This window comes from Oncorhynchus mykiss, chromosome 11 (assembly GCF_013265735.2).
Source record: "Oncorhynchus mykiss isolate Arlee chromosome 11, USDA_OmykA_1.1, whole genome shotgun sequence".
Taxonomy (NCBI): Eukaryota; Metazoa; Chordata; class Actinopteri; order Salmoniformes; family Salmonidae; genus Oncorhynchus; species Oncorhynchus mykiss.
In genome coordinates this window covers 47635326-47655731 of record NC_048575.1, presented here as the reverse complement: position 1 = coordinate 47655731, position 20406 = coordinate 47635326, and the positions used below count along the sequence as shown (strand labels likewise).

Sequence of the window (20406 nt, the reverse complement as noted above, 5' to 3'; positions counted from 1 at the left end):
TTTCAAAATAAGTGTACAACAAGCTATTGTAGGCCAAGTCTAGCTTTTGGCCCAATGTTTCCCAACCAGGGGTACTAGGACCCCTCCGGTTACTTTGCCTATCCACTAGGGGTACTTGAGAAGACTCAAGACGCCATAGGTCTACTAGTAAAATGCACATGAGGGGTTACTTCAGGGGTACTCCGGGCAGAGCCAAATTCTGTTGGTGGTACAGTAACCGAAAAAGGTAGGGAACTATTGTTTTATCCTGTAGGCCTACCCAATGAATTTACAGTGAATTTCAACAAAACAAAATTACAAATTTGATTTATATGAAATGACAGGCAGCCTAGGATAAACATATTGCTCGAAAAAGGAGAACAACTCATAGGCATACTGATATTCCTGCCTTCCACATGGACTGTTGTCCTCCCCATTTGGTAACAACTCCTCAAACACCTGATTTAATCCAATCACTTTTTTCCTCATTGAGGAACCATCTCCTTTTGACTTCCATTGAATTTATCTTCAATGGATAAAGACTGCAAGAAACCCTTAAATTAGATAACTTTTCACAAGCTGTGGTCTCGCATAATTGCGCAAGAGATTTTGGTGCTTTCAAGACAACTGGAAACTCGAGAGAAAACTTTGAATACGAGTTGGATTACCGTTCAGAACTATTTTCCCAGTCGGAGTTCGTTTGTTTCCCGAGTTCTCAGTTGTTTTGAATGCAGCATTTCTGGGTTGTACACAGAAGTTACACATAGTAGAATCCAATACGTAAATGCTAAAATGCTGACATTTAATCGTTTACAAATGACATGACCATCCCCTGGATTAAAGAAAAATATACTAAACTCTCCCTGACTGAAATTGAAAAAGCATGACCTTTCCCCATTTTCCTCCGGGTAACAAATGCATACATTTTGACCGGCCCTGTCCCTTAACCAAAATTGTTTGCATTACACATATGGTGTTGGCGACCCACTTGAATCCAAATGCAATACTTCAAAATGTAGCTAGCTGTCTTCTCTCCCTGCACAGTTTATAAGGGGCTATAACTGCAATGCTTGCAGTTAGCCACTGTCACTATTCCTTCCAAACCACTCATTGTTGAATTTGCGATTTCCAACTTGTTGTGTAATGTTTATGTCCAATGGCCGATGAGCACCGATACAGTTTTATATATAATTTCTCTTCATTATTTATAGTCGTATGACAAGGACTAAAAAGGATTTGCCGGTAGATTGCTGACTTGATTCACGATGATGACTGCTAGCTAAGATTTTGAAAATAAGATGTTGACATGATCAGTACAATCAAAGCTACTGTACATATAACGTGATTTGACGTCATTTTATCTGTGGCCAATGACCTTGAGCCTTCTTGGAAGGACACTACTAATGTAACTCTAAGGCAGGACCCAAAGGGCTTGAATTTTCGATGTCTACCCTTACTAAGGACTTAAACTTGGCGGTGACTAGTGTCCCCATGAGTGACAGAACACGGAGCCAATCACAGCGCAACGGTCCTATTTTCTGCCGGCTTGCCTCACCAACACAGAAAGCACTGAGCTAGGCTGAAACACCTGCATATTGAAGCTGCCTTAGTCAAGAAAACAAAAAAGAGACTATGTTTGTATGCGGCTTTAATAACTCAATGATATATGTTTTTTTTACATTGTTTGCAAACTGATATGTGACTCGTATTAATTCCCCCCCCCCCCCCCCCCTTTTTTGTTGCTAAAAATGTCGGGCTCAAAACAGGTGGGACTCTTATTTTGATGATATAGGCTACCAGAAATCAACAAAACGATTTAGCACAAAATGTTAAGTAAAAAGTATCCCGAAACGTATTACTTTTGGTGCGTTCAAGACAACTGGGAATTCGGAAAGAAAACCAGCACCAGACGAGTCGTTTTGTAAACTGTGAATTATAACAACTGTTATAGCTATGTTACAATGCCGTTTGGGCTAAAGCTGTCTAGTAGTGTGTGTCTTCTACCATTAACTTAGTGTGGTTATGTAAGTGTTTACGAAATGAATATTGAGATACTTTGCTACATGACATTTGTGCTAGTTGGCAAAAGATATGCTGCATAGCTGGCTCTAGCTGAATTTGTAAAGATAGCTCCATTGATTCACTATTGCTGACAATCATGTAATGTTAGCTATCTATAGAGGCACTTGTTGCTTGCCTTTCGTTTAGCGCGTTTCAAACGAGGCCGCGAAACTGCACACCTCCCACGGTTCGTGGCATGGCAGGCATTCTGCCTCACTTCGTCACAGGGAATGTCCAAACTCTGACCAATCAGCGCAGCTTTGAATGTTGCTAGGTTACTTATGGGCGTGGTTTTGCACCAAGTTTGAAAAATCGTGATGTTGATGAATTTAAGATCGGAGAAGTCAGAGCTCTAGGATGGGTCCATGTGGATAAATCATTTTCTGCGTTAAAACAGAGCCATCGCGAACGAGAATCTCGTTTTTGCAAATAAACCAAAAAACAACTTGATATTCCGATTTTCACTTGTGCTTGGGGTTAAATGTGGAATGCATGTCATTGTGCATGTCAAATGCCATTGTGCATGTCAAATGCACAACCAACACTTCCTGTCCCTTCAAAATAGAGGTTCACCTTTCTAACTCCATTATATTATATTAATGTTACGATAAGGTGACATTTCTCAGTTTCTTCTTTAGATTCAAGATTATAAACTAGCCACAAAAAATAAGTGTTTATTGACTTACTTGATGAACTGCTTCGACTGTACGTGGTTAGCTAACTGGTTAACCATTGATCATCTTTTTCAATGATTGGCATACAGCCAAAACAACAGTATCTATTGCTAGACTAAAGATATGCCCCTAGCTATAGATTAGTCAGTGGTTGCACATCTAACTAGCTGGAACGAAACAAGTGTGTGAATAGTAGACATGTAAATGTCTCACTCAGGCACTGTCTAAAAATGTTACTGGCTGTCAAATGCTTGCTTCTTCTGTCGTTGTTTTTATCATTACTCAACTCCTCTGAAACCACATTAGGGGAGAGGATTGGAGGTTCCTCCCGTTGGGCCTCCTCCTCTGATGCACTTTGAAAGAGAGGTGAGGAATGGAGGAAACAAGGAAAAAGCCGCAAGGATTTGACGGCTAGTGGGTGGGTGGGTAAAATGCAACATAACCATAAAGAAAGCATAGTGATACAAACGTTTGTTTGTTTGTTTGTGTGTGCGTGTGTGTGTGTGTGTTTATCACTCCTACATTCACTCACACACATACTTGTATCAGAAAGGGCTTTATAAAATGCATTTGATTGATACAATATACCAACAGGGCTCAAATAGGATCCAGGGTTAACTGTTGCTCATTACATCCATCTAGTGGAATTCAAGAGATTACTACATACAATTCAACTTCATTAAATAGGCCTTTTTCTGAAATGTTGATAAGAACCCAGAACACAATTGTTTCTATCAATACTGATGAGTTTAACATCTGCATAAGTGAGAGCATGAAAAAGATTGGACATTTCCAGAATAATTTTCTGCACTGTGGCACAAGAGACAGATGTGAGGAATATGTATTAGGAGGACAGGGTCTGTGTCCCTTGATAGGATAGAGCGGAGAGACCTGTACAACTTGTCTCATGAAAACCCTGCGGTTGCACATCTTGCACAACATGATAAATAGGTTACGTTCCATGATATTCCCTATAATGAAAGATAACATGTCAGAAATGGACACAACAATTCAATATAAAGAGGAAATAATCTCCACAATAATGTATTAAATGGTCTTTTCCTATAATAATAACTCAATCAGGGGTCTGGTCCTTACTGCTGAAACAGCAGCTGTATCTGTTGACCACATGGACAAGGGGGACCTGATCAGTAATCCTAGATCAGCGATGCTACTTTGAGACACTTTGTGAGTACAGGCCTCAATCTTCTCTAAATGTTAGGTGTGTGAGTGAGGAAGTGACAGGAAGGGTTGGTGGCAGGGAGAGGAGTGTACTGCAGGTGTGTGTGTTGGCCTGGCTGGTCATTTGTGGGTGGTCTTTATAGCCTCAGGCCTTTGGGTCTTAATCTAAATCTCTCACCCAGCTCTCTTCACTGTCAATCTGTTGAGTGATGTCATTATCTGACCCCTCCACTCTCCTCTTTCCCTAAACCCATGCTCTTGAGAGACAGAATAGAAACACCAGCAGAGCTACAGTACCCCTCATTCTGAAACGACACCTCTTCAGGATTGATATAGTCTACGATGGTCAGTCCCCTTCTTTATAGTCACACAACCAATGAGCCAATGCATGACTATTTCTGTTGGATTCAGGAGCTCAACATTACTGACTTTGTATGGCACTTGAACTTTGCATATTACATAAGAATAGTGAAACGCTCACATGATGAACAAGTTCTCTGTGTGTGTGTGTGTGTGTGTGTGTGTGTGTGTGTGTGTGTGTGTGTGTGTGTGTGTGTGTGTGTGTGTGTGTGTGTGTGTGTGTGTGTGAGAGAGAGAGAAAGAGAGAGAGAGAGATACCAGGCACTGCCCAGATACAACCCCTACCATAGACCCTACGCTCTAGACACTTGTGGAGATCTGAGAGGGATTGATGTGGTGACATGGAGATAGCTCCTCCACCTTGCCCTCCAACAGACTTGGTGACAGTTTTTGCCACTTTGCTTACACCTGTCCAATCCTCTCAGATCTTTACAGGTGCCTAGGTTGTATGTGCTAATGGTTGTTTCTGGACAGGACCCCACAACCCTGTGGGTTTGTGGGGGACCTTCAGCATGTCAGTTGAGGCATTGGTTGGACGTTTCATTCCATTGCTGGACACACCCATCTTGCTGGACACATCCTCAGAGTATGTTTGTGAATAGTTGGAGACAGGCTATAAACAGTAAAAGGATATTTACATGTCTACTATTCACACATTTGCTTCGTTCCAGCTAGTTTGATGTGCAACCATTGACTAACTATAGCTAGGGGCATATCTCTAGTCTATAAGATTACCAATGGTTAACTAGGTAGCTAGAATAAATCCAGTGGCGATTTTAGCATGTAAATCTTGGTGGGGCAAAAAAAAGAGAGTGAAAAAAAACCAGCCAACAAGTGCTCAGCATATGTGGGAACACCTTCAAGACTGTTGGAAAAGCATTCCAGGTGAAGCTGGTTGAGAGAATGCCAAGTGTGTGCAAAGCTGTCATCAAGGCAAAGGGTGGCTATTTGAAGAATCTGAAATATAAAATATTTTTAGATTTGTTTAACACTTATTTGGTTACTACATGATTCCATATGTGTTATTTCATAGTGTTGATGTCTTCACTATTATTCAACAATGTAGAAAATAGTAAAAAGAAAGAAAAACCCTTGAATGAGTAGGTGTTCTAAAACCTTTGACCGGTAGTGTACTTGTGCTCCCTCATGTACTTTTTGTAGTGATTTGTTGTTAATAATAATTCATTTCAACATTTCTTTTTCAAAGTATTTTCCCAGTCAGAGCTTGTTTTTTTCAGAGTTTCCAGTTGTCTTGAACTCGGCAGAAGTCATGCTGCATTGACATCATGGCCAATGTTGAATGTTTATCCTTTAAAGCTTGGAAAACAGTCCTTTAAATCCAGGCTGCGGACCACCCACCCACTCCACTGAATAGCAGGCTAGTGTTTGCTTTGCAATGCTTGCAGTTAGCTACTGATTCCTTCCAAACCACTCATTGTTGGATTTGCAATTTCCAATTTGTTGTATGATGTTGACAGTCCAATCAAAGCTGCTGTAGATATAATGTGATTTTAATGTAAATTCAATGTAAATTGTCCAGGTGGCCATTCGATTAATTGTTCAGCAGTCTTATAGCTTGGGGGTGGAAGCTGTTAAGGAGCCTTTTGGACCGGGACGCTTGGCCCATTGATGTATTTGGCCGTACGCACTACCCTCTGTAGCGCCTTATGGTCAGATACCGAGCAGTTGCCATACCAGGCAGTGATGCAACCGGTCAGGATGCTCTCAGCTGTAGAACGTTTTGAGGATCTGGGGACCCATGCCAAATCGTTTAAGTCTCCTGAGGGGGAAAAGGTGTTGTCGTGCCCTCACCATGACTGTCTTGGTGTGTTTGGACCATGATAGTTTGTTGGTGATGTGGATACCAAGGAACTTTAAAGGTTGTTGGCCTGGCACCACACTGACAGGTCTTTGACCCCCTCGCCTACCACTGTTGTGTCATCAACAAACTTAATGATGTTGTTGGAGTCATGTTTGGCCATGCAGTCGTGGGTGAACAGGGAGTATAGGAGGGGACTAAGCACGTACCCCAGAGGGGAACCGGTGTTGAGGATCAGCATGACAGATGTGTCAGGAAGTCCAGGATCCAGTTGCAGAGGGAGGTGTTTAGTCCCAGGGCCCTTAGCTTAATGATGAGCTTTGTGGGCATTATGATGTTGAACGCTGAGCTGTAGTTAATGAACAGCATTCTCACATAGGTGTTCCTTTTGCACAGGTGGGAAATGGCAGTGTGGAGTGTGATTGAGATTGTGTCATCTGTGGATCTGTTGGGGCGTATGCGAATTGGAGTGGGCCTAGGGTTTCCGGGATGATGGTGTTGATGTCAGCCATGACCAGCCTTTCAAAGCACTTCATGGTTACCGACAGTTGGTCCGCGCATGCTCTGAGTACACATGTTGGTCCGCGCATGCTCTGAGTACACATCCTGTTAATTCGTCTGGCCCTGTTACCTTGTGAATGTTGACCTGTTTAAAGGTCTTGCTCACATCGGCTACGGAGAGCATGATCACACAGTGGTCTGGAACAGCTGGTGCTCTCATGCATGCTTCAGTGTTGCTTGCTTCGAAGCAAGCATAAAAAGCATTTAGCTCATCTAGTAGGCTTGCATCACTGGGATGCTCGTGGTTGGGTTTCCCTTTGTACTTGTAGTCCATAATAGTTTGCATGCCCTGCCACATCTGATGAATGTCAGAGCAGGTGTAGTAGGATTCAATCTTAGTCCTGTATTGACACTTTGCCTGTTTGATGGTTCGTCTGAGGGCATAGCGGGATTTCTTATAAGCGTCCGGATTAGTGTCCCGCTCCTTGAAAGCGGCAGCTCTAGCCTTTAGTTCGGTGCGTATGTTGCCTGTAATCCATGGCTTCTGTTTGGGATATGTACGTACAGTCACTGTGGGGACGACGTCCTCAATGCACTTATTGATGAAGCCGGTGAGGAGCGCCGCTTCTGGATTTTCTTGTTTGCTTATGGCCTTATACAACTCATTGAGTGCGGTCTTAGTGCCAGCATCGGTTTGTGGTGGTATATAGACGGCTACGTATATAGATGAAACATTTCTTGGTAGATAGTGTGGTCTACAGGTTATCATGAGGTACTCTACCTCATGCGACCAATACCTCAAGACTTCTTTAACATTAGACATCGTGCACCAGCAGTTATTGACAAATAGGCAGACACCCCCACCCCTCGTCTTACCAGACGTAGCTACTCTGTCCTGGCGATACACAGAAAAACCAGCCAGCTCTATGTTATCCATGTCGTTGTTCAGCCACGACTCGGTGAAACTTAAGATATTACAGTTTTTAATGTCAGTTTTTAATGACTATCCCGCTGGTAGGATAGTCTCGACCGTAGATCCTCGAGTTTGTTTTCCAGTGATTGCATGCTGGTCAACAGAACCGATGATTATGGCAATTTACTCACTTGCCTACGAATCCTAACAAAGCATCCCAACCTTCTCCCTCATTTTCAGAAAAGCATAAAAGCATTGCACTTCTTCTCTCAATTTCCTCGACCTCACTATTTTTAACTTGAAACTACACTTGAAACAAGTATTTTTCGCAAACCTCTCAGTTGGAACAGGCTCCTAAGGTATTATAGTAATCATCCTAAATCTCTAAAATGCAACATTCCTACTGGTCAATTCCTTAGACTAAGGTGAAACTGCAGCAAATCAAATTATTTTGAGACTAAAGCTGAAGTAATGAAATAGAGGTTCCTTGAACACGGCTACAGTGAAAGTCTCCTCAACATGGCTCATAAGCAAGCTTGAGGGACTGATAGAGACGCCCTCCTCACCAAAAAAGACAAATGTGAGAAATCTGCCAGGGTTTGTTTTTCCACTGAATACGACCCGTCTAAAGTACAGATAAAAACCATGATCCTCAAACACTGGCACATTCTCCAGTGATCCCTCCCTCAAAGACTTTGCGTCCAACCCTCCCCTGCATTGCTTTATCAGAGACCGTGTGGTGCACAGTGCTCTCGAATCCTGCACCTGCACCCTCTACCTGGCTCCCAGGTGCCCCTAATGATTTCTACCGCTGCAGTCATTGTACACGTTGTTCCAATTCAAGTGAGACAAAAGTATTCTATCACCCATGCTCGGGTAAAGAATACAAGATAAATTACTTCATAAATTGTAGTACAACACATTTAGTTTACATGCTCAAATGCCCAGGTGGGCTAGTTTACATTGGTCAAATGAAATACATGCTCAAATTAAGAATAGCTGAACACAAAACAGCTATCCGCACCAAAAATATTGACTATGCGATCACGCGACACTATGTGAATGCCAAACATAGCTCATCCTCAACCGTGAAATTCTGGGGAATTGAGAAAGTTCCACTTTGTTCCAGAGGGGGCAATACTTTATCAAAGGGGTCCTTATTACAATGTAATTACATGTGTAATTACACTGTAACAGGTATTGTAGTTAATTGAAATAACTCATAGTTAAACTGTAATAACAGGTAGCTGGTGGTAATTGCAGTCTGTAATTACAGAGGTGTAACAACAAATGCTTGTTACAACTGGGCAAGTTTCACTAAATTCACCAATTTTGTGTTTTGTTTATTCTCCGCTGCATCCGATTCAGTAACAACTGTCACAAAGTTGTAATCTCTCTTGAACAGATGCGCTTGGTGTCCAACATTAAAAGGGTTGGGGGCTCAATACAGTCTTACTGCCAAGCCTTGAATACACACTCTTCAAAATAACCATTCAATGCTATTGCTAGCAGTTGACCCCCAAAAGTGTATCATCTGGGTTAATTTGGTTAAGTTTACAAAAATAGATCAGGTATAGGTCAACCTCACTGACTGGGGTCTACCATACGGGTGTCATCCCAGATTTTTTTGGGTTTAAAGACATAATTAATGTGTATGTTGCCCACAACCTGAACCTCCTTGCCATCCAAATGGGAGGATAAACCCACTTGTACACCACAGAGTGCATGTACCATCTGCATAAGATTTAGCTAGTTAAAATGAAGTGTATCTTGAGGGGTACTTATTTGTAATTAATGTGTACTTATATAGTACATTACCCATCCTGACAACCTGCCATCCAAGTGGGAAGATAAACACTATAGTACATGTAATATCTGCCTATGTACAATGTAATTACTAGGTGTTATACATGATTTAGCTAGTTAAAATTAAGTGCATCTTGAGGGGTACATACTTGGAATGATTGTGTACCTGCATAGTATGTTATCTACATACATATAGTTAGTTACCTATGAGCAAATACCATATCCTTACTTAATACTCATTACCAAGTGAAAACAAACTAAATATGAGCTTGTACTTTAGACAACTTTATTGCAACATGTAAAAAATACCTTATATTTCGTCATCCATGATTCATAATATTATATTTTGAAAGAGGAAGCTAAATATTTTAAGCATATGTTTTCTTTTCAGTCTCCTCCATTTCCACTGAATGATGTTAACTGTATGGAATTCTTTCCTAATAATAATAATAATGTTAATGTATTATTAACAAATTTACAGAAAGAACTGTGTCACGGTCAGCTTACAGAAGAGGAACTTTTTGAGGCAGTAAAATATTTTCAGCCTGGAAAAACACCAGGGCTTGACGGTATACCAGTAGAGGTATATCAGACCTTTTTTTGATGTACTCAAAGATTGAACATTGAAGATACCAGGCCTGGTCTTCATAGCAGATTTTGAAAAGGTGTTTGATAAAGTACGACTAGAATGTATATATAAATGCCTTGATTACTTTAATTTAGTTGAATCTCTAACACAATTGGTTAAAGTTATGTACAGCAACCCCAGATGTAAAATAGTAAATAATGGTTACTTCTCAAAAAGTATTGAGCTTTTAAGAGGAGTAAAACAAGGCTGTCCATTGTCTCCATATCTTATTATTATGGCCATTGAAATGCTAGTTATTAAAATTAGATCCAACAAGAACATCAAGGGGTTAGAAATCCAGGGGATAAAAACAAAAGTGTCAATGTATGTTGATGACTCTAGTTGTCAATCAAAGTGCGCAATCTGGATCCCTGTACAGTCTCATTGAAGATCTTGATCACTTTTCTAGCCTCTCGGGATTAAAACCTAATTATGACAAGTGTGCCATATTACGTATTGGATCGTAAAAAAATTGTGTTTACACTACCTTGTAGTTTACCAATAAAATGGGTGGAGGGTGAATTAGACATACTTGGTATTCACATCTCAAAAAAATATGAATTAAGTTACCACAATCAATTTCAATAGAAAGTTAGCAAAAATAGATAAGATTTTGCCACCATGGAGAGGTAAATACTTGTCTATTTATGGAAAAATCACATCGATTAACTTTTTGGTCCTATCTTACTTACTTATTAATGGCACTGCCTACTTCAGACGACTCGTTTTCTAAATTGTATGAGCAAAAAATATTTCATTTTATTTGGAATGTTATGCCAGACAAAATTAAACATGCCTATTTATATAATGAATATGAGTTTGAGGGGGCTAAAATGATTAAATATAAAACCTCTCACTAAAGCTTCACTCATACATAAGTTATACTTAAACCCAAAATGGTTCTCCAGTAGATTATTCAGAAAGGCTCATCCTTTGTTCAAAAATTGCCTTTTTGCCTTTATACAGATTACAACTTCTCAATTCCGACTAATTGAAAATGAAATTTTGTTTAAAGTATTGCCCTACAAAGCTGGTTACAATTTCCGTTTTATCCTCCAGAAAAGATATAACAAATATTACAACAAATGTTATGATTGAACTCAAATATATTGATTAATTTAAAAAAACATTCTTAATGGATTGAAAAAATACATTGTATTATATTTATGAATGATATTATGAATAGAAATGGAAGAGTGATGTCACATATGCAGCTATCAAAACTAAATGGGAATATTTCAAATTTTACAACCAAAAGCATTACCACAAAAATGGAGGAGACGTGGAAAAGGGAGAATGTAGGGAACTTGGTTGCCTGCCATGTGCTAAAGATACAAATTGGCTGAAAGGAACTGGCATAAATAGAAAAATATTCCAGTTGAATTTGAGGACAAAAATGTTGACAGCTGCGCAATACAGGTTGCAAAATAAATAGGAAGAGATTTCCGATGTACCAATTCCATGGCACATGGTTTATGAACTGGTACAAAAACTACACTTGATTCAACACTTAGAGTTTTTCACTTAGAATTCTTGCAACTAACAGAATGCTATATATATGGGGCAAAAAACAATCTCAGCTCTATAGATTTTCCTGCGAAGAGACAGAATCAATATATAATTTATTCTGGTATTGCCCCTATGTAGCTTGTTTTTGGTCACAGGTTCAAGAATGGTTAAAAAAGCACAACATTCAGTTAAAATTAACCTTCCAAATAGCAGTGTTGGGCGATTTGGAAAGCCATAGTCAGTCAATAAAGGTTTTCATCTTTAGCTCACATCATCTTTAGCTCACAATCTGTGGACTATATGATTATAAAAGTTACAAAAATGGTGTAAAACATCACAGCACAATTGAAAAATATATGGCACATGGAAACGATGTAATTCGAAATAATTCAACGAAATAATTCAACAATTAAAACACACAGAAATGATGTAAACCCCCCATTTTTGCCCTATCACTCATAAGCTTCCATGCATTCATTTAAAACAAAAGCTGGACCTGGGCCTAGGCATCAGACTCCAGAGTCCTTTATTAGGTGGTTGGTTTTCAATTGGCTAACACTTATAACATGGTTTGAAGAATGTTGAGTCCGGATGCTATCAGAAACGTGAACATTTGTAATAAGCATGATAACAAGCATTCGATGTCACACCTCTGTAATTACAGACTGCAATTGCCACCTATTACATGTTGTTAATAGAGTAGCTACGAATTATTACAATTAATTACAATACTTGTTAGTGTAATTACATATGCAATTACACTGTAATAAGGACCCCTTAAAATAAAGTGTTACCCAATATTGTGAGGAAACTGTTACAGAGAGGCACTTAAATTCAACTGCTTAGACTGCATCAAGCCAAAGGGTCTCAATGAACAACTCTCTTTTTCATATTTTTTGTAAATATGTTTTTCTTTGTTTATTTCTCTGTCTTTTGCTGTTCAAGTGGAATGTACAGTACAAGTCACAAGTTTGGACACACCTACTCATTCAAGGGTTTTTCCTTATTTGACCATTTTCTACATTGTAGAATAATAGTGAAGACATCACAACTATGAAGTAACACCTATGGAATCATTCAATAACCAAAAAAGTGTTAAACAAATCAAAATATATTTTATATTTGAGATTCTTCGAAGTAGTCATCCTTTGCCTTGATGACAGCTTTGCACACTCTTGGCATTCTCTCAACCAGCTTCATGAGGTAGTCACCTGGAATTTTCAGTCTGAGAAAGTTATTTCGGAGTTCCCCGTCGTCGTAAATGTACCATCGCATACAACTTTAGATATGAACCCGGAAGTATCGTCTGTAGCACCACCCATTGACCTTTCGTTATTTTGTGCAAACATTAGCTATGTAGCTAGCATTTGGAACAACTAATTTGGAGTAAACTTGAGTGTACCGTAGGCCTATCAATTGAAAAGTCACCTGAAGCTTGAGAGGAATGGGAGATGCAATAGAAGACGACTGGTAAAGACTGAACTGAACTGTGTGTGTGGTAAGCTTCCTGGCGCCCAGAGCTGCTGAGGTATCACCCATGAGTGTCATACATTGTGAAGAAGTCCAGTGGCCACACGACTCAGGCTGATTCCCAGGGTAACTAGCCCCCCACTGGGCACACACTGGTTGAATCAACATTGTTTCCACATCATTTCAATGAAATTACATTGAACCAAGATGGAATAGACGTCTTTGCCCAGTGGGTCTCTACTAGATCGTCCCCAGACTCCATCTTCATCAACCATCCCCCTGACCACCTTCCTCTGATCAAGCCATGATCAACTGCCCCTCTCCATCTTTGGAGGATGCTGCATGCACTCAGACTTGGCATTTATTGGTTGACCTAGCCAACTATAGCTAGGCTACTCATGATGATGTGTTACTAGTTCGTTTTTTGCTTTGAGATAGTTATGAAAAGCACTACAGAAATGTAATCTTGTTATTATTATTGGTTTACTTAGTTTAGTAGAGCGTAATCTTCACACAAAAAAAGTGATACATGCAAGAGCAGTGTGCGGGTTACTTTTTTCTTTCAACTTAATTGTTACCATGCACCTTACACAAGATAGCTCTGATGTGCGAGTGCATTTTTTTTATGTTGGAAGTAAAACACACCAACAGTAGATGTACTGGTATCAATTTTTTTATTTTATTACAAACAAACACTTTTCAATGAGAAAACAGAAATCCACTTTGAGTTTAAAGGACTTCACCAAAAACAGAAGAACAGAAGAGATGATGACCGGTGGGGTGATAGAGTGAGAGCCCCTGCAGCGCCTCACCCATCCCCGCATACCATTTCCAGGATGTGGCTGTGGCCTCCCCTCCCTCCGTGCTGACTCCGGTGGGGGGAGCTTTCAACACCTGAAAAATATGGTAAGGATAGCTTTCAGCATCAAACATACTACATGTAAATCCCTGTAAAAGGTATTATGCCAATTGCAGTACATTTCTCTGGAATACGTGCATATTTCTAGCATGCATATTTTCACACTTACATGAATGTGCCATTTAAGCAGAGGAAATAGATGGGAAAGTGTTGTTACTTCAGAGAAAAGGGGAACTTTATTAGCCAAGCACAGCAATAAGTGTAAGTATTTTGCTTAAGGTCCTCCCACTTCTTTTTCACCCATGCAGGTGATAGCTGCCCCTCCACCTCCTTCACATAGATCGTGAAAAGACATAAGATCAAGTACAACATTAACCAAAACATGAGCAAAGTAGAGTTGTGTGAACTTTCTGTAGCTAGACTGCCACATACTTTATCAAATTGCAGTGCCAAGGTGAAACAGTACACTCTTAGGGAAAAAAGGTGCCATCTAGAACATGAAAAGGTTATTCGGCTGTCCCCATAGGAGAAACCTTTGAAGAACCCTTTTTGGCTCCAGGCAGAACCCTTTTGGTTCCCAACCTGGTCTCAGAGTATTTCGCATTATTCTGTACGTAAATCCGAGTAAGTAGTTGAAAAGTTGCTAATTAGCTAAAATGCTAAAGTTCTCCATGATGGTATTCGAACTCGCAAACCTTTGAGTTGCTAGACATTTGCGTTATATGTTCACCCATCCACCCTGACCAACCATCCAACTTTCGTTTTTCATTAAGTAAGCATCTGTCTTATGTAACCATATGGTATGTAATTTATCATACTAATTTGATCCCGGATTTACATTTACTTTGAGACCAGGCTGTGGTTCCAGGTAGAACCTTTTTGGAATCTATATACCTGGAACAAAAAATGGTTCTACCTGGAACTAAATAGGGCTCTCCTATGGTGACAGCCGAATAACCGTTTTGGAACTCTTTTTTTTCTAAGAGTGCCACGAGAGCAGCTTACCATTACTTTCACCATAACAGGTTATGTGCAATGAAACTAGCTAGCTAGGCTAATGTTAAATATGAAGTTGTTGCTCAACAGCAAGTAAACCTGTAACTAACATTACTGTTCTAAAGCTAACTTCTAATCCTACTAGCGAAAGGCACGGCAGGCTACAAATCTGCTTTCAAAGATGTAGGTACAATGAAATAGTCATGATCATTTTTAATAACAAAAACTACTTACATTTGAGAACCACCGCAGAGGCTTCGGTATTCGCAATCTTCCAAGTTGTTTTGTTGTTTACTTGAAGAGATCTAGCTATTAAAACTTGCAGCCCCATTCTTCCAATGCATTGTGGCTGTGAAATTCCCTAAAAGTATGCAACGAATCCTACTAAATGAAAAGCCAAAATGAGTATAACATCCTGGCATTTAAAACATATTCGATATTGGAAAATTCACATATTATAAAACTTAATTTTATCGCAAACTCAAACAGGCTACTATTTAGGATGTATTATGGGCATTCGGACACAGCCAAAGAGATTTACCTGCATTATGGGCATCTCAACAACTCCCATGTCGCTCATCATTTATGCAGGACACAAACTTCAAGCTATTGTTTTGCACACCCCACGTTTGGGTTACAATTTTTTTTCTTTTAAATCGCATATATAAACTTTGACTTCAGGTTTAGAGTTGCTTAACGATTATACTTTTCACACCTTTTTGATTTCCGTGCACTTATATAATAAGCACTTGTATTATTATCTGATAGTAAAGACTAATTCAGAATCATTTGAGGACTCATAACTTTATCCAAATTAATTTGAAAAGGAAAATAGTGCTAATTTCAGTTAGGCTACAATTTTGCCATTTCATACCACTGATACTCTAATTAGATACTAATTCAACATTTCTGGCTATCATCACCTTTTTTCCAATTATCTCTTCGCATTGTAGCCTCCATAATTTGACAACTGGGCTATCATAGAAACTTGCTAATGAACTGCCTTGCTTATAGGAAGATAAAAATACAACGTATTTTTTAACTTACCATTGTAGGAGCTGCATTCATATTGGCACACAAATGGACCTGACGTAGGTCTACACCTTTACCTGACACAAGTAACCTACAAAGTGGGCGGATTCGATTATAATTTGCCGCGGGGCACCGGTCTATGGCCCATGACAAGAATGGGCTAAAGTCAGTGTTTCCTCTGGAAAGTTTTGTAGCAATGGGGGGAAAAGGTAGTGGAGTGACTTTTTAAAAGAACATTCTACTCCAAAATGAATGAAAATAAAATTATCCTGACACTATCTAAAATATAATTTCCACCTCCAGAAATGAGCCCAATTAACATATTGGTAAAATTCTTTGTTAAAATTATTTTTAATATTGGACCATGCATAACCTATGCATGGTTCATATGGTCAGGTATGCTATTAGCATTCAGGTGTGTGTGTGTGTGTGTGGGGGGGAGGTCATTTATCTAGGTTGGTAGAGACAAAAGGGACGTCAAGAGTTAACCAACCCTGTGAGAGGGTTTTGTGCCTCATACTTTAACTGGTGCAGCATAGTGGCTATAAATAAATGATTTTATTTTATTTAACCAGGCAAGTCAGATAAGAACAAACTTTTGTTTACAATGACGCCCTACTCCGGTCAAACCCTAACCCGGACGATGCTGGGCCAATTGTGCGCCGCCCTATGGGACTCCCAATCACGGACGGTTGTGATACAGCCTGGAATCGAACCAGGGTCTGTAGTGCCTTAGACCACTTTGCCACTCAGAAGTCCCAGTGTATGGTGGGCATTGTGAAAGTTTGAGTTTAGCAGGCCTAGCTGTTTTATAGTGTCACCAAGGCTTACATGTGCATTGGTGGGGAGCAGAACCACCCATATGTCTACATTATATAGATTTATATCGATTGCTCTGATGGGCAGTGTCTGTGGCCACCTCTTGCATAAGAGTTCCATGGTGGGTAGATACTCCATGGCATCAGAGGAGAAGTCTTTGGCAGGGGGTCGGTTCTCCATTTGGTCCAAAGAGGTTCCCACTCTGCAGAAGTAAAAGGTCCAGCTCTGGCAAAGGGACCCTCCAGTACTGTAATGAGTTGAAAGTGCATAGGTCTTTGCCATCATCAACTCCATCTTTGTGTGTGACCTTCCGAGCGAGATGACTTCACTCTCACACAGTCACAGAGTATCTGCACATGTGCATAGGTTTGCTTCACGCTGTTAGAGCGTAGTAGGTACTGGACCAAAACACCAGAGAAGTTTAGCCTCTCGCTTCAACCACTGAGGTATAATAAGAAATGGAGACTGCGTCCAAGATGTCCGATTGTTGTTTTACAGATGATCTACTTACGTTCGCATCCGAGTTGCATGACATGCGCACTAACACTCATTGTGCACAGGGAGCAGCGGCGACATCATCACTTCATCCAAAAACACGACAGACATTGGATGAATATAAAATGTTAATGATGGGGGGGGGGGGGAAATGGCCTCAGCGACAATTATTAGAACAATTAAATGGATGATTTGTGCATAAAGGGGATGATTAAAGTGTCTTATTAGGAATGTTCACATTTGACTGCTCTATGTGGCCGTCGATGGTAATTGTCTTTGTGGGCCGTGTGTCAGTTAAACTGCAGTACCGAAGCAAAACTGTAGGAGCAGTAGAAACTGTGCTTCTCGACAGGAACCCTGGCCCAGTAAATCACTGGAGCCGAGCTCCCTGCCATGCAGGATCTCTATTCCAGGCAGTGTCAGAGGAAGACCCTAAAAATTGTCAGACTCCAGCCACCCAAGTCATTGACTGTTCTCTCTGCTACTGCACGGCAAGCAGTACCGATACACCAGTGGTGGAAAAAGCACCCAATTGTCATACTTGAGTAAAAGTAAAGATACTTGAGTCATTTTCTAAGGTAAAAGTGACAATTTTTCTGTCCTGCTAAGCATTCAAAATGTAATGAGTACTTTTGGGTGTCAGGGAAAATGTATGGAGTAAAAAGTACATCATTTTCTTTAGGAATGTACTGAAGGTAAGTAAAAGTTGTCAAAAATATAAATAGTAAAGTACCGATAACCCCCAAAATACGTAAGTAGTACTTTGAAGTATTTTTACTTCAGTACTTTATACCACTGCGATGCACCATGTCAGGAACCAATAGGACCCAGAAAGAGCTTCTATCCCCCAAGCAATAAGACTGATAAATAGTTAACCAATAGCAACCCGGAATATTGGCATTGACCCTTTTTGCACTAACTCTTGACTCATCACATACGCTAATGTTATTGTTTATTATCTATCCTGTTGCCTAGTCACTTTATCCCGACCTACAGTATATGTACTTATCTACCTCAATTACCTCGTACCCCTGCACATCAACTTGGTACTAGTACCCCGTGCATATAGCCAAGTTATCGTCGTTACTCATTGTGTATCAGAGAATGGCGCCGGAGAGGATGGCTGACTTTTTACGGGCTCCGAACCAACTATGATATTTTGTTACTTATTTTGAACATAATGTTGCTGCTACCATCTCTTATGACCGAAAATAACTTCTGGACATCAGAACAGCGATTACTCACCTCGAACTGGAAGAAGCTTTTTCCTTTAACGAGTTTGACGCAAATGATATACTGCTTTTTCGGGAACAGGCCCAAATCCCCATAATTTGCATGAAGAAAAGACGGAGAAAAAGGGAACGTAGGCCTTCTGAGAATTTGTAGACGAGCGAGTAAACTCCCACTGCCATCCGTTCTAATGGCCAAAACGCAATCATTGGAAAATAAAATCAATGACATATGATCAAGATTATCCTACCAAAGGGACATTAAAAACTATAATATCTTATGTTTCACTGAGTCGTGGCTGAACAGCGACACTGATAATTTAGAGCTGGCGGGATGTCCCATACACCGGCAAAACAGAGAAGCTATGTCTGGTAAGACGAGGGGTGGGGGTGTGTGTCTATTTGTCAATAACAGTGACTTGCTCAATACAGAAGTGGTCAGATGACCTGATGCTACGCTACAGGACTGTTTTGCTAGCACAGACTGGAATATGTTCTGGGATTCATCCAATGGCATTCATCCAATGGCACCTGTGGCATACCACAGGTGGACTCCAATCAAACATCTCAAGGATGATAAATGAAAACAGAATACACCCGAGCTCAATTTCAAGTCTCATAGAAAAGGGTCTGAATACAAACCTGTTTTCGCTTGTCATTATGGGGTAATGTGTTTAGATTGATGAGGAACAAAAATATATTTAATCCACTTTAGAATAAGGCTGTAATGTAACAAAATGTGGAAAAAGTCCATCTCTGAATACTTTCCGATTGCACTGTATGTTGTCCTTGTCTGTTTGTATACTTCTTGTATGTATACTGGTGTTCTCATCCTCAGACTGCCAGGTAAAGACCGTGTAATAATTAACAGGTATCAATGTTTTGACTGAAAGTCACTGTAAATTGTACACACACCCGGTCTGTCCAATGAGAGGATGTATCTGTCCTCTTTTCCCGCCCACCACTATCAAGAATCTTCTCCACCAACAGCGCCACATGTCGGTTGCTTGAGGAAGAGTAATTGAGGTAGCCAGATAGGGCGTTCATTCCAATAGGTAGGGCAATCATAGTCAGTGAATAATTTCATGTATGTACTGGATCTCCCTTACATATGCTGTGTGTTAACTGGTATATGATAAGGGTTCACCACTGATGCCTGTATCCTCTGTAACCAACTGTGACTCTCAGATGTACCTGGCTGTATGAAGACAGTAATTGACAAAGGGAGTTGTTGCATACTTTATAACATTGATCATCATTAGGCATAATGCTCCAACTGATTGCAGTGTATAACTGCAAACAGAGGGAATATGAGATTCATATTTAAGTGTTGTTAGGTTTTGTTAGGCCAGAGGCGCCTTCGAGGGCACTATCACTTTTATACAACAGGTAACCAACATATTCAAATAATGATGGACATATTTTCATAAAAAACGTCATTTTGATTCATTTATTCATACTAGATATAGTCCCGACACAAATCTAGGGTTGCTAGAGACGCGACCCAGTCGTTCAGTCTTTTTGTTCTGTATCTATGGGCGTGACCCCATAGATACAGAATGTTCCATTGTCATACTTGCTGGCAACATTCTTATAACTTGCTTGCTAGCTAGCCAACTACAACTAACTTACAGTCATGTCAAAAAGTGCAGCCAGAATAACAGCAAAGTAAGCTGTTTTCTAGTGACATTTATTTGGATACATCCATAACAATGAGCCAATGAGGCGCAATTTTGCCTGGCATAGAAAATGCGCTCACTCGTCAGGACACTGTTGTTCAGAGGATCTAGTTACACAGCTACAGTAACACAATCACTTCAAACTGAAGCTGGAAAGATTGCTAATTAGCTGCGTTTCGTTTGACCTTTTTTCAACTGACATTTTTTAAAAATAAATCCATAAACATGATGCCAGCTGATTCGTGATTTCAACTGGCTGAAAAACACTGCCTGCCTGCCTGTCTGTCTCGTCACGTTCATTACTATGCGACAGCAGGAGATCAAATTGAAATATTGAAACAATGTTGCAAATGTCGGAGAGACAGACAGCATGGTTTATACAAATCCCCGAAGTT

At 40.1% G+C, this 20406-nt stretch overlaps 1 protein-coding gene across 1 annotated transcript in view; it reads right to left on the bottom strand.

The window, feature by feature from the left end:
• LOC110535035 (transient receptor potential cation channel subfamily M member 7) overlaps positions 1-15839 on the bottom strand; it is an 80079-nt gene extending 64240 nt beyond the window's left edge. Inside the window, exon 1 of the mRNA XM_036936311.1 lies at positions 15805-15839. Coding sequence (XP_036792206.1) covers positions 15805-15825 — 21 coding nt within the window. The 5' untranslated portion in view covers positions 15826-15839. The remainder of the gene's footprint in view (positions 1-15804) is intronic.
• Positions 15840-20406: the final 4567 nt, after the last annotated feature.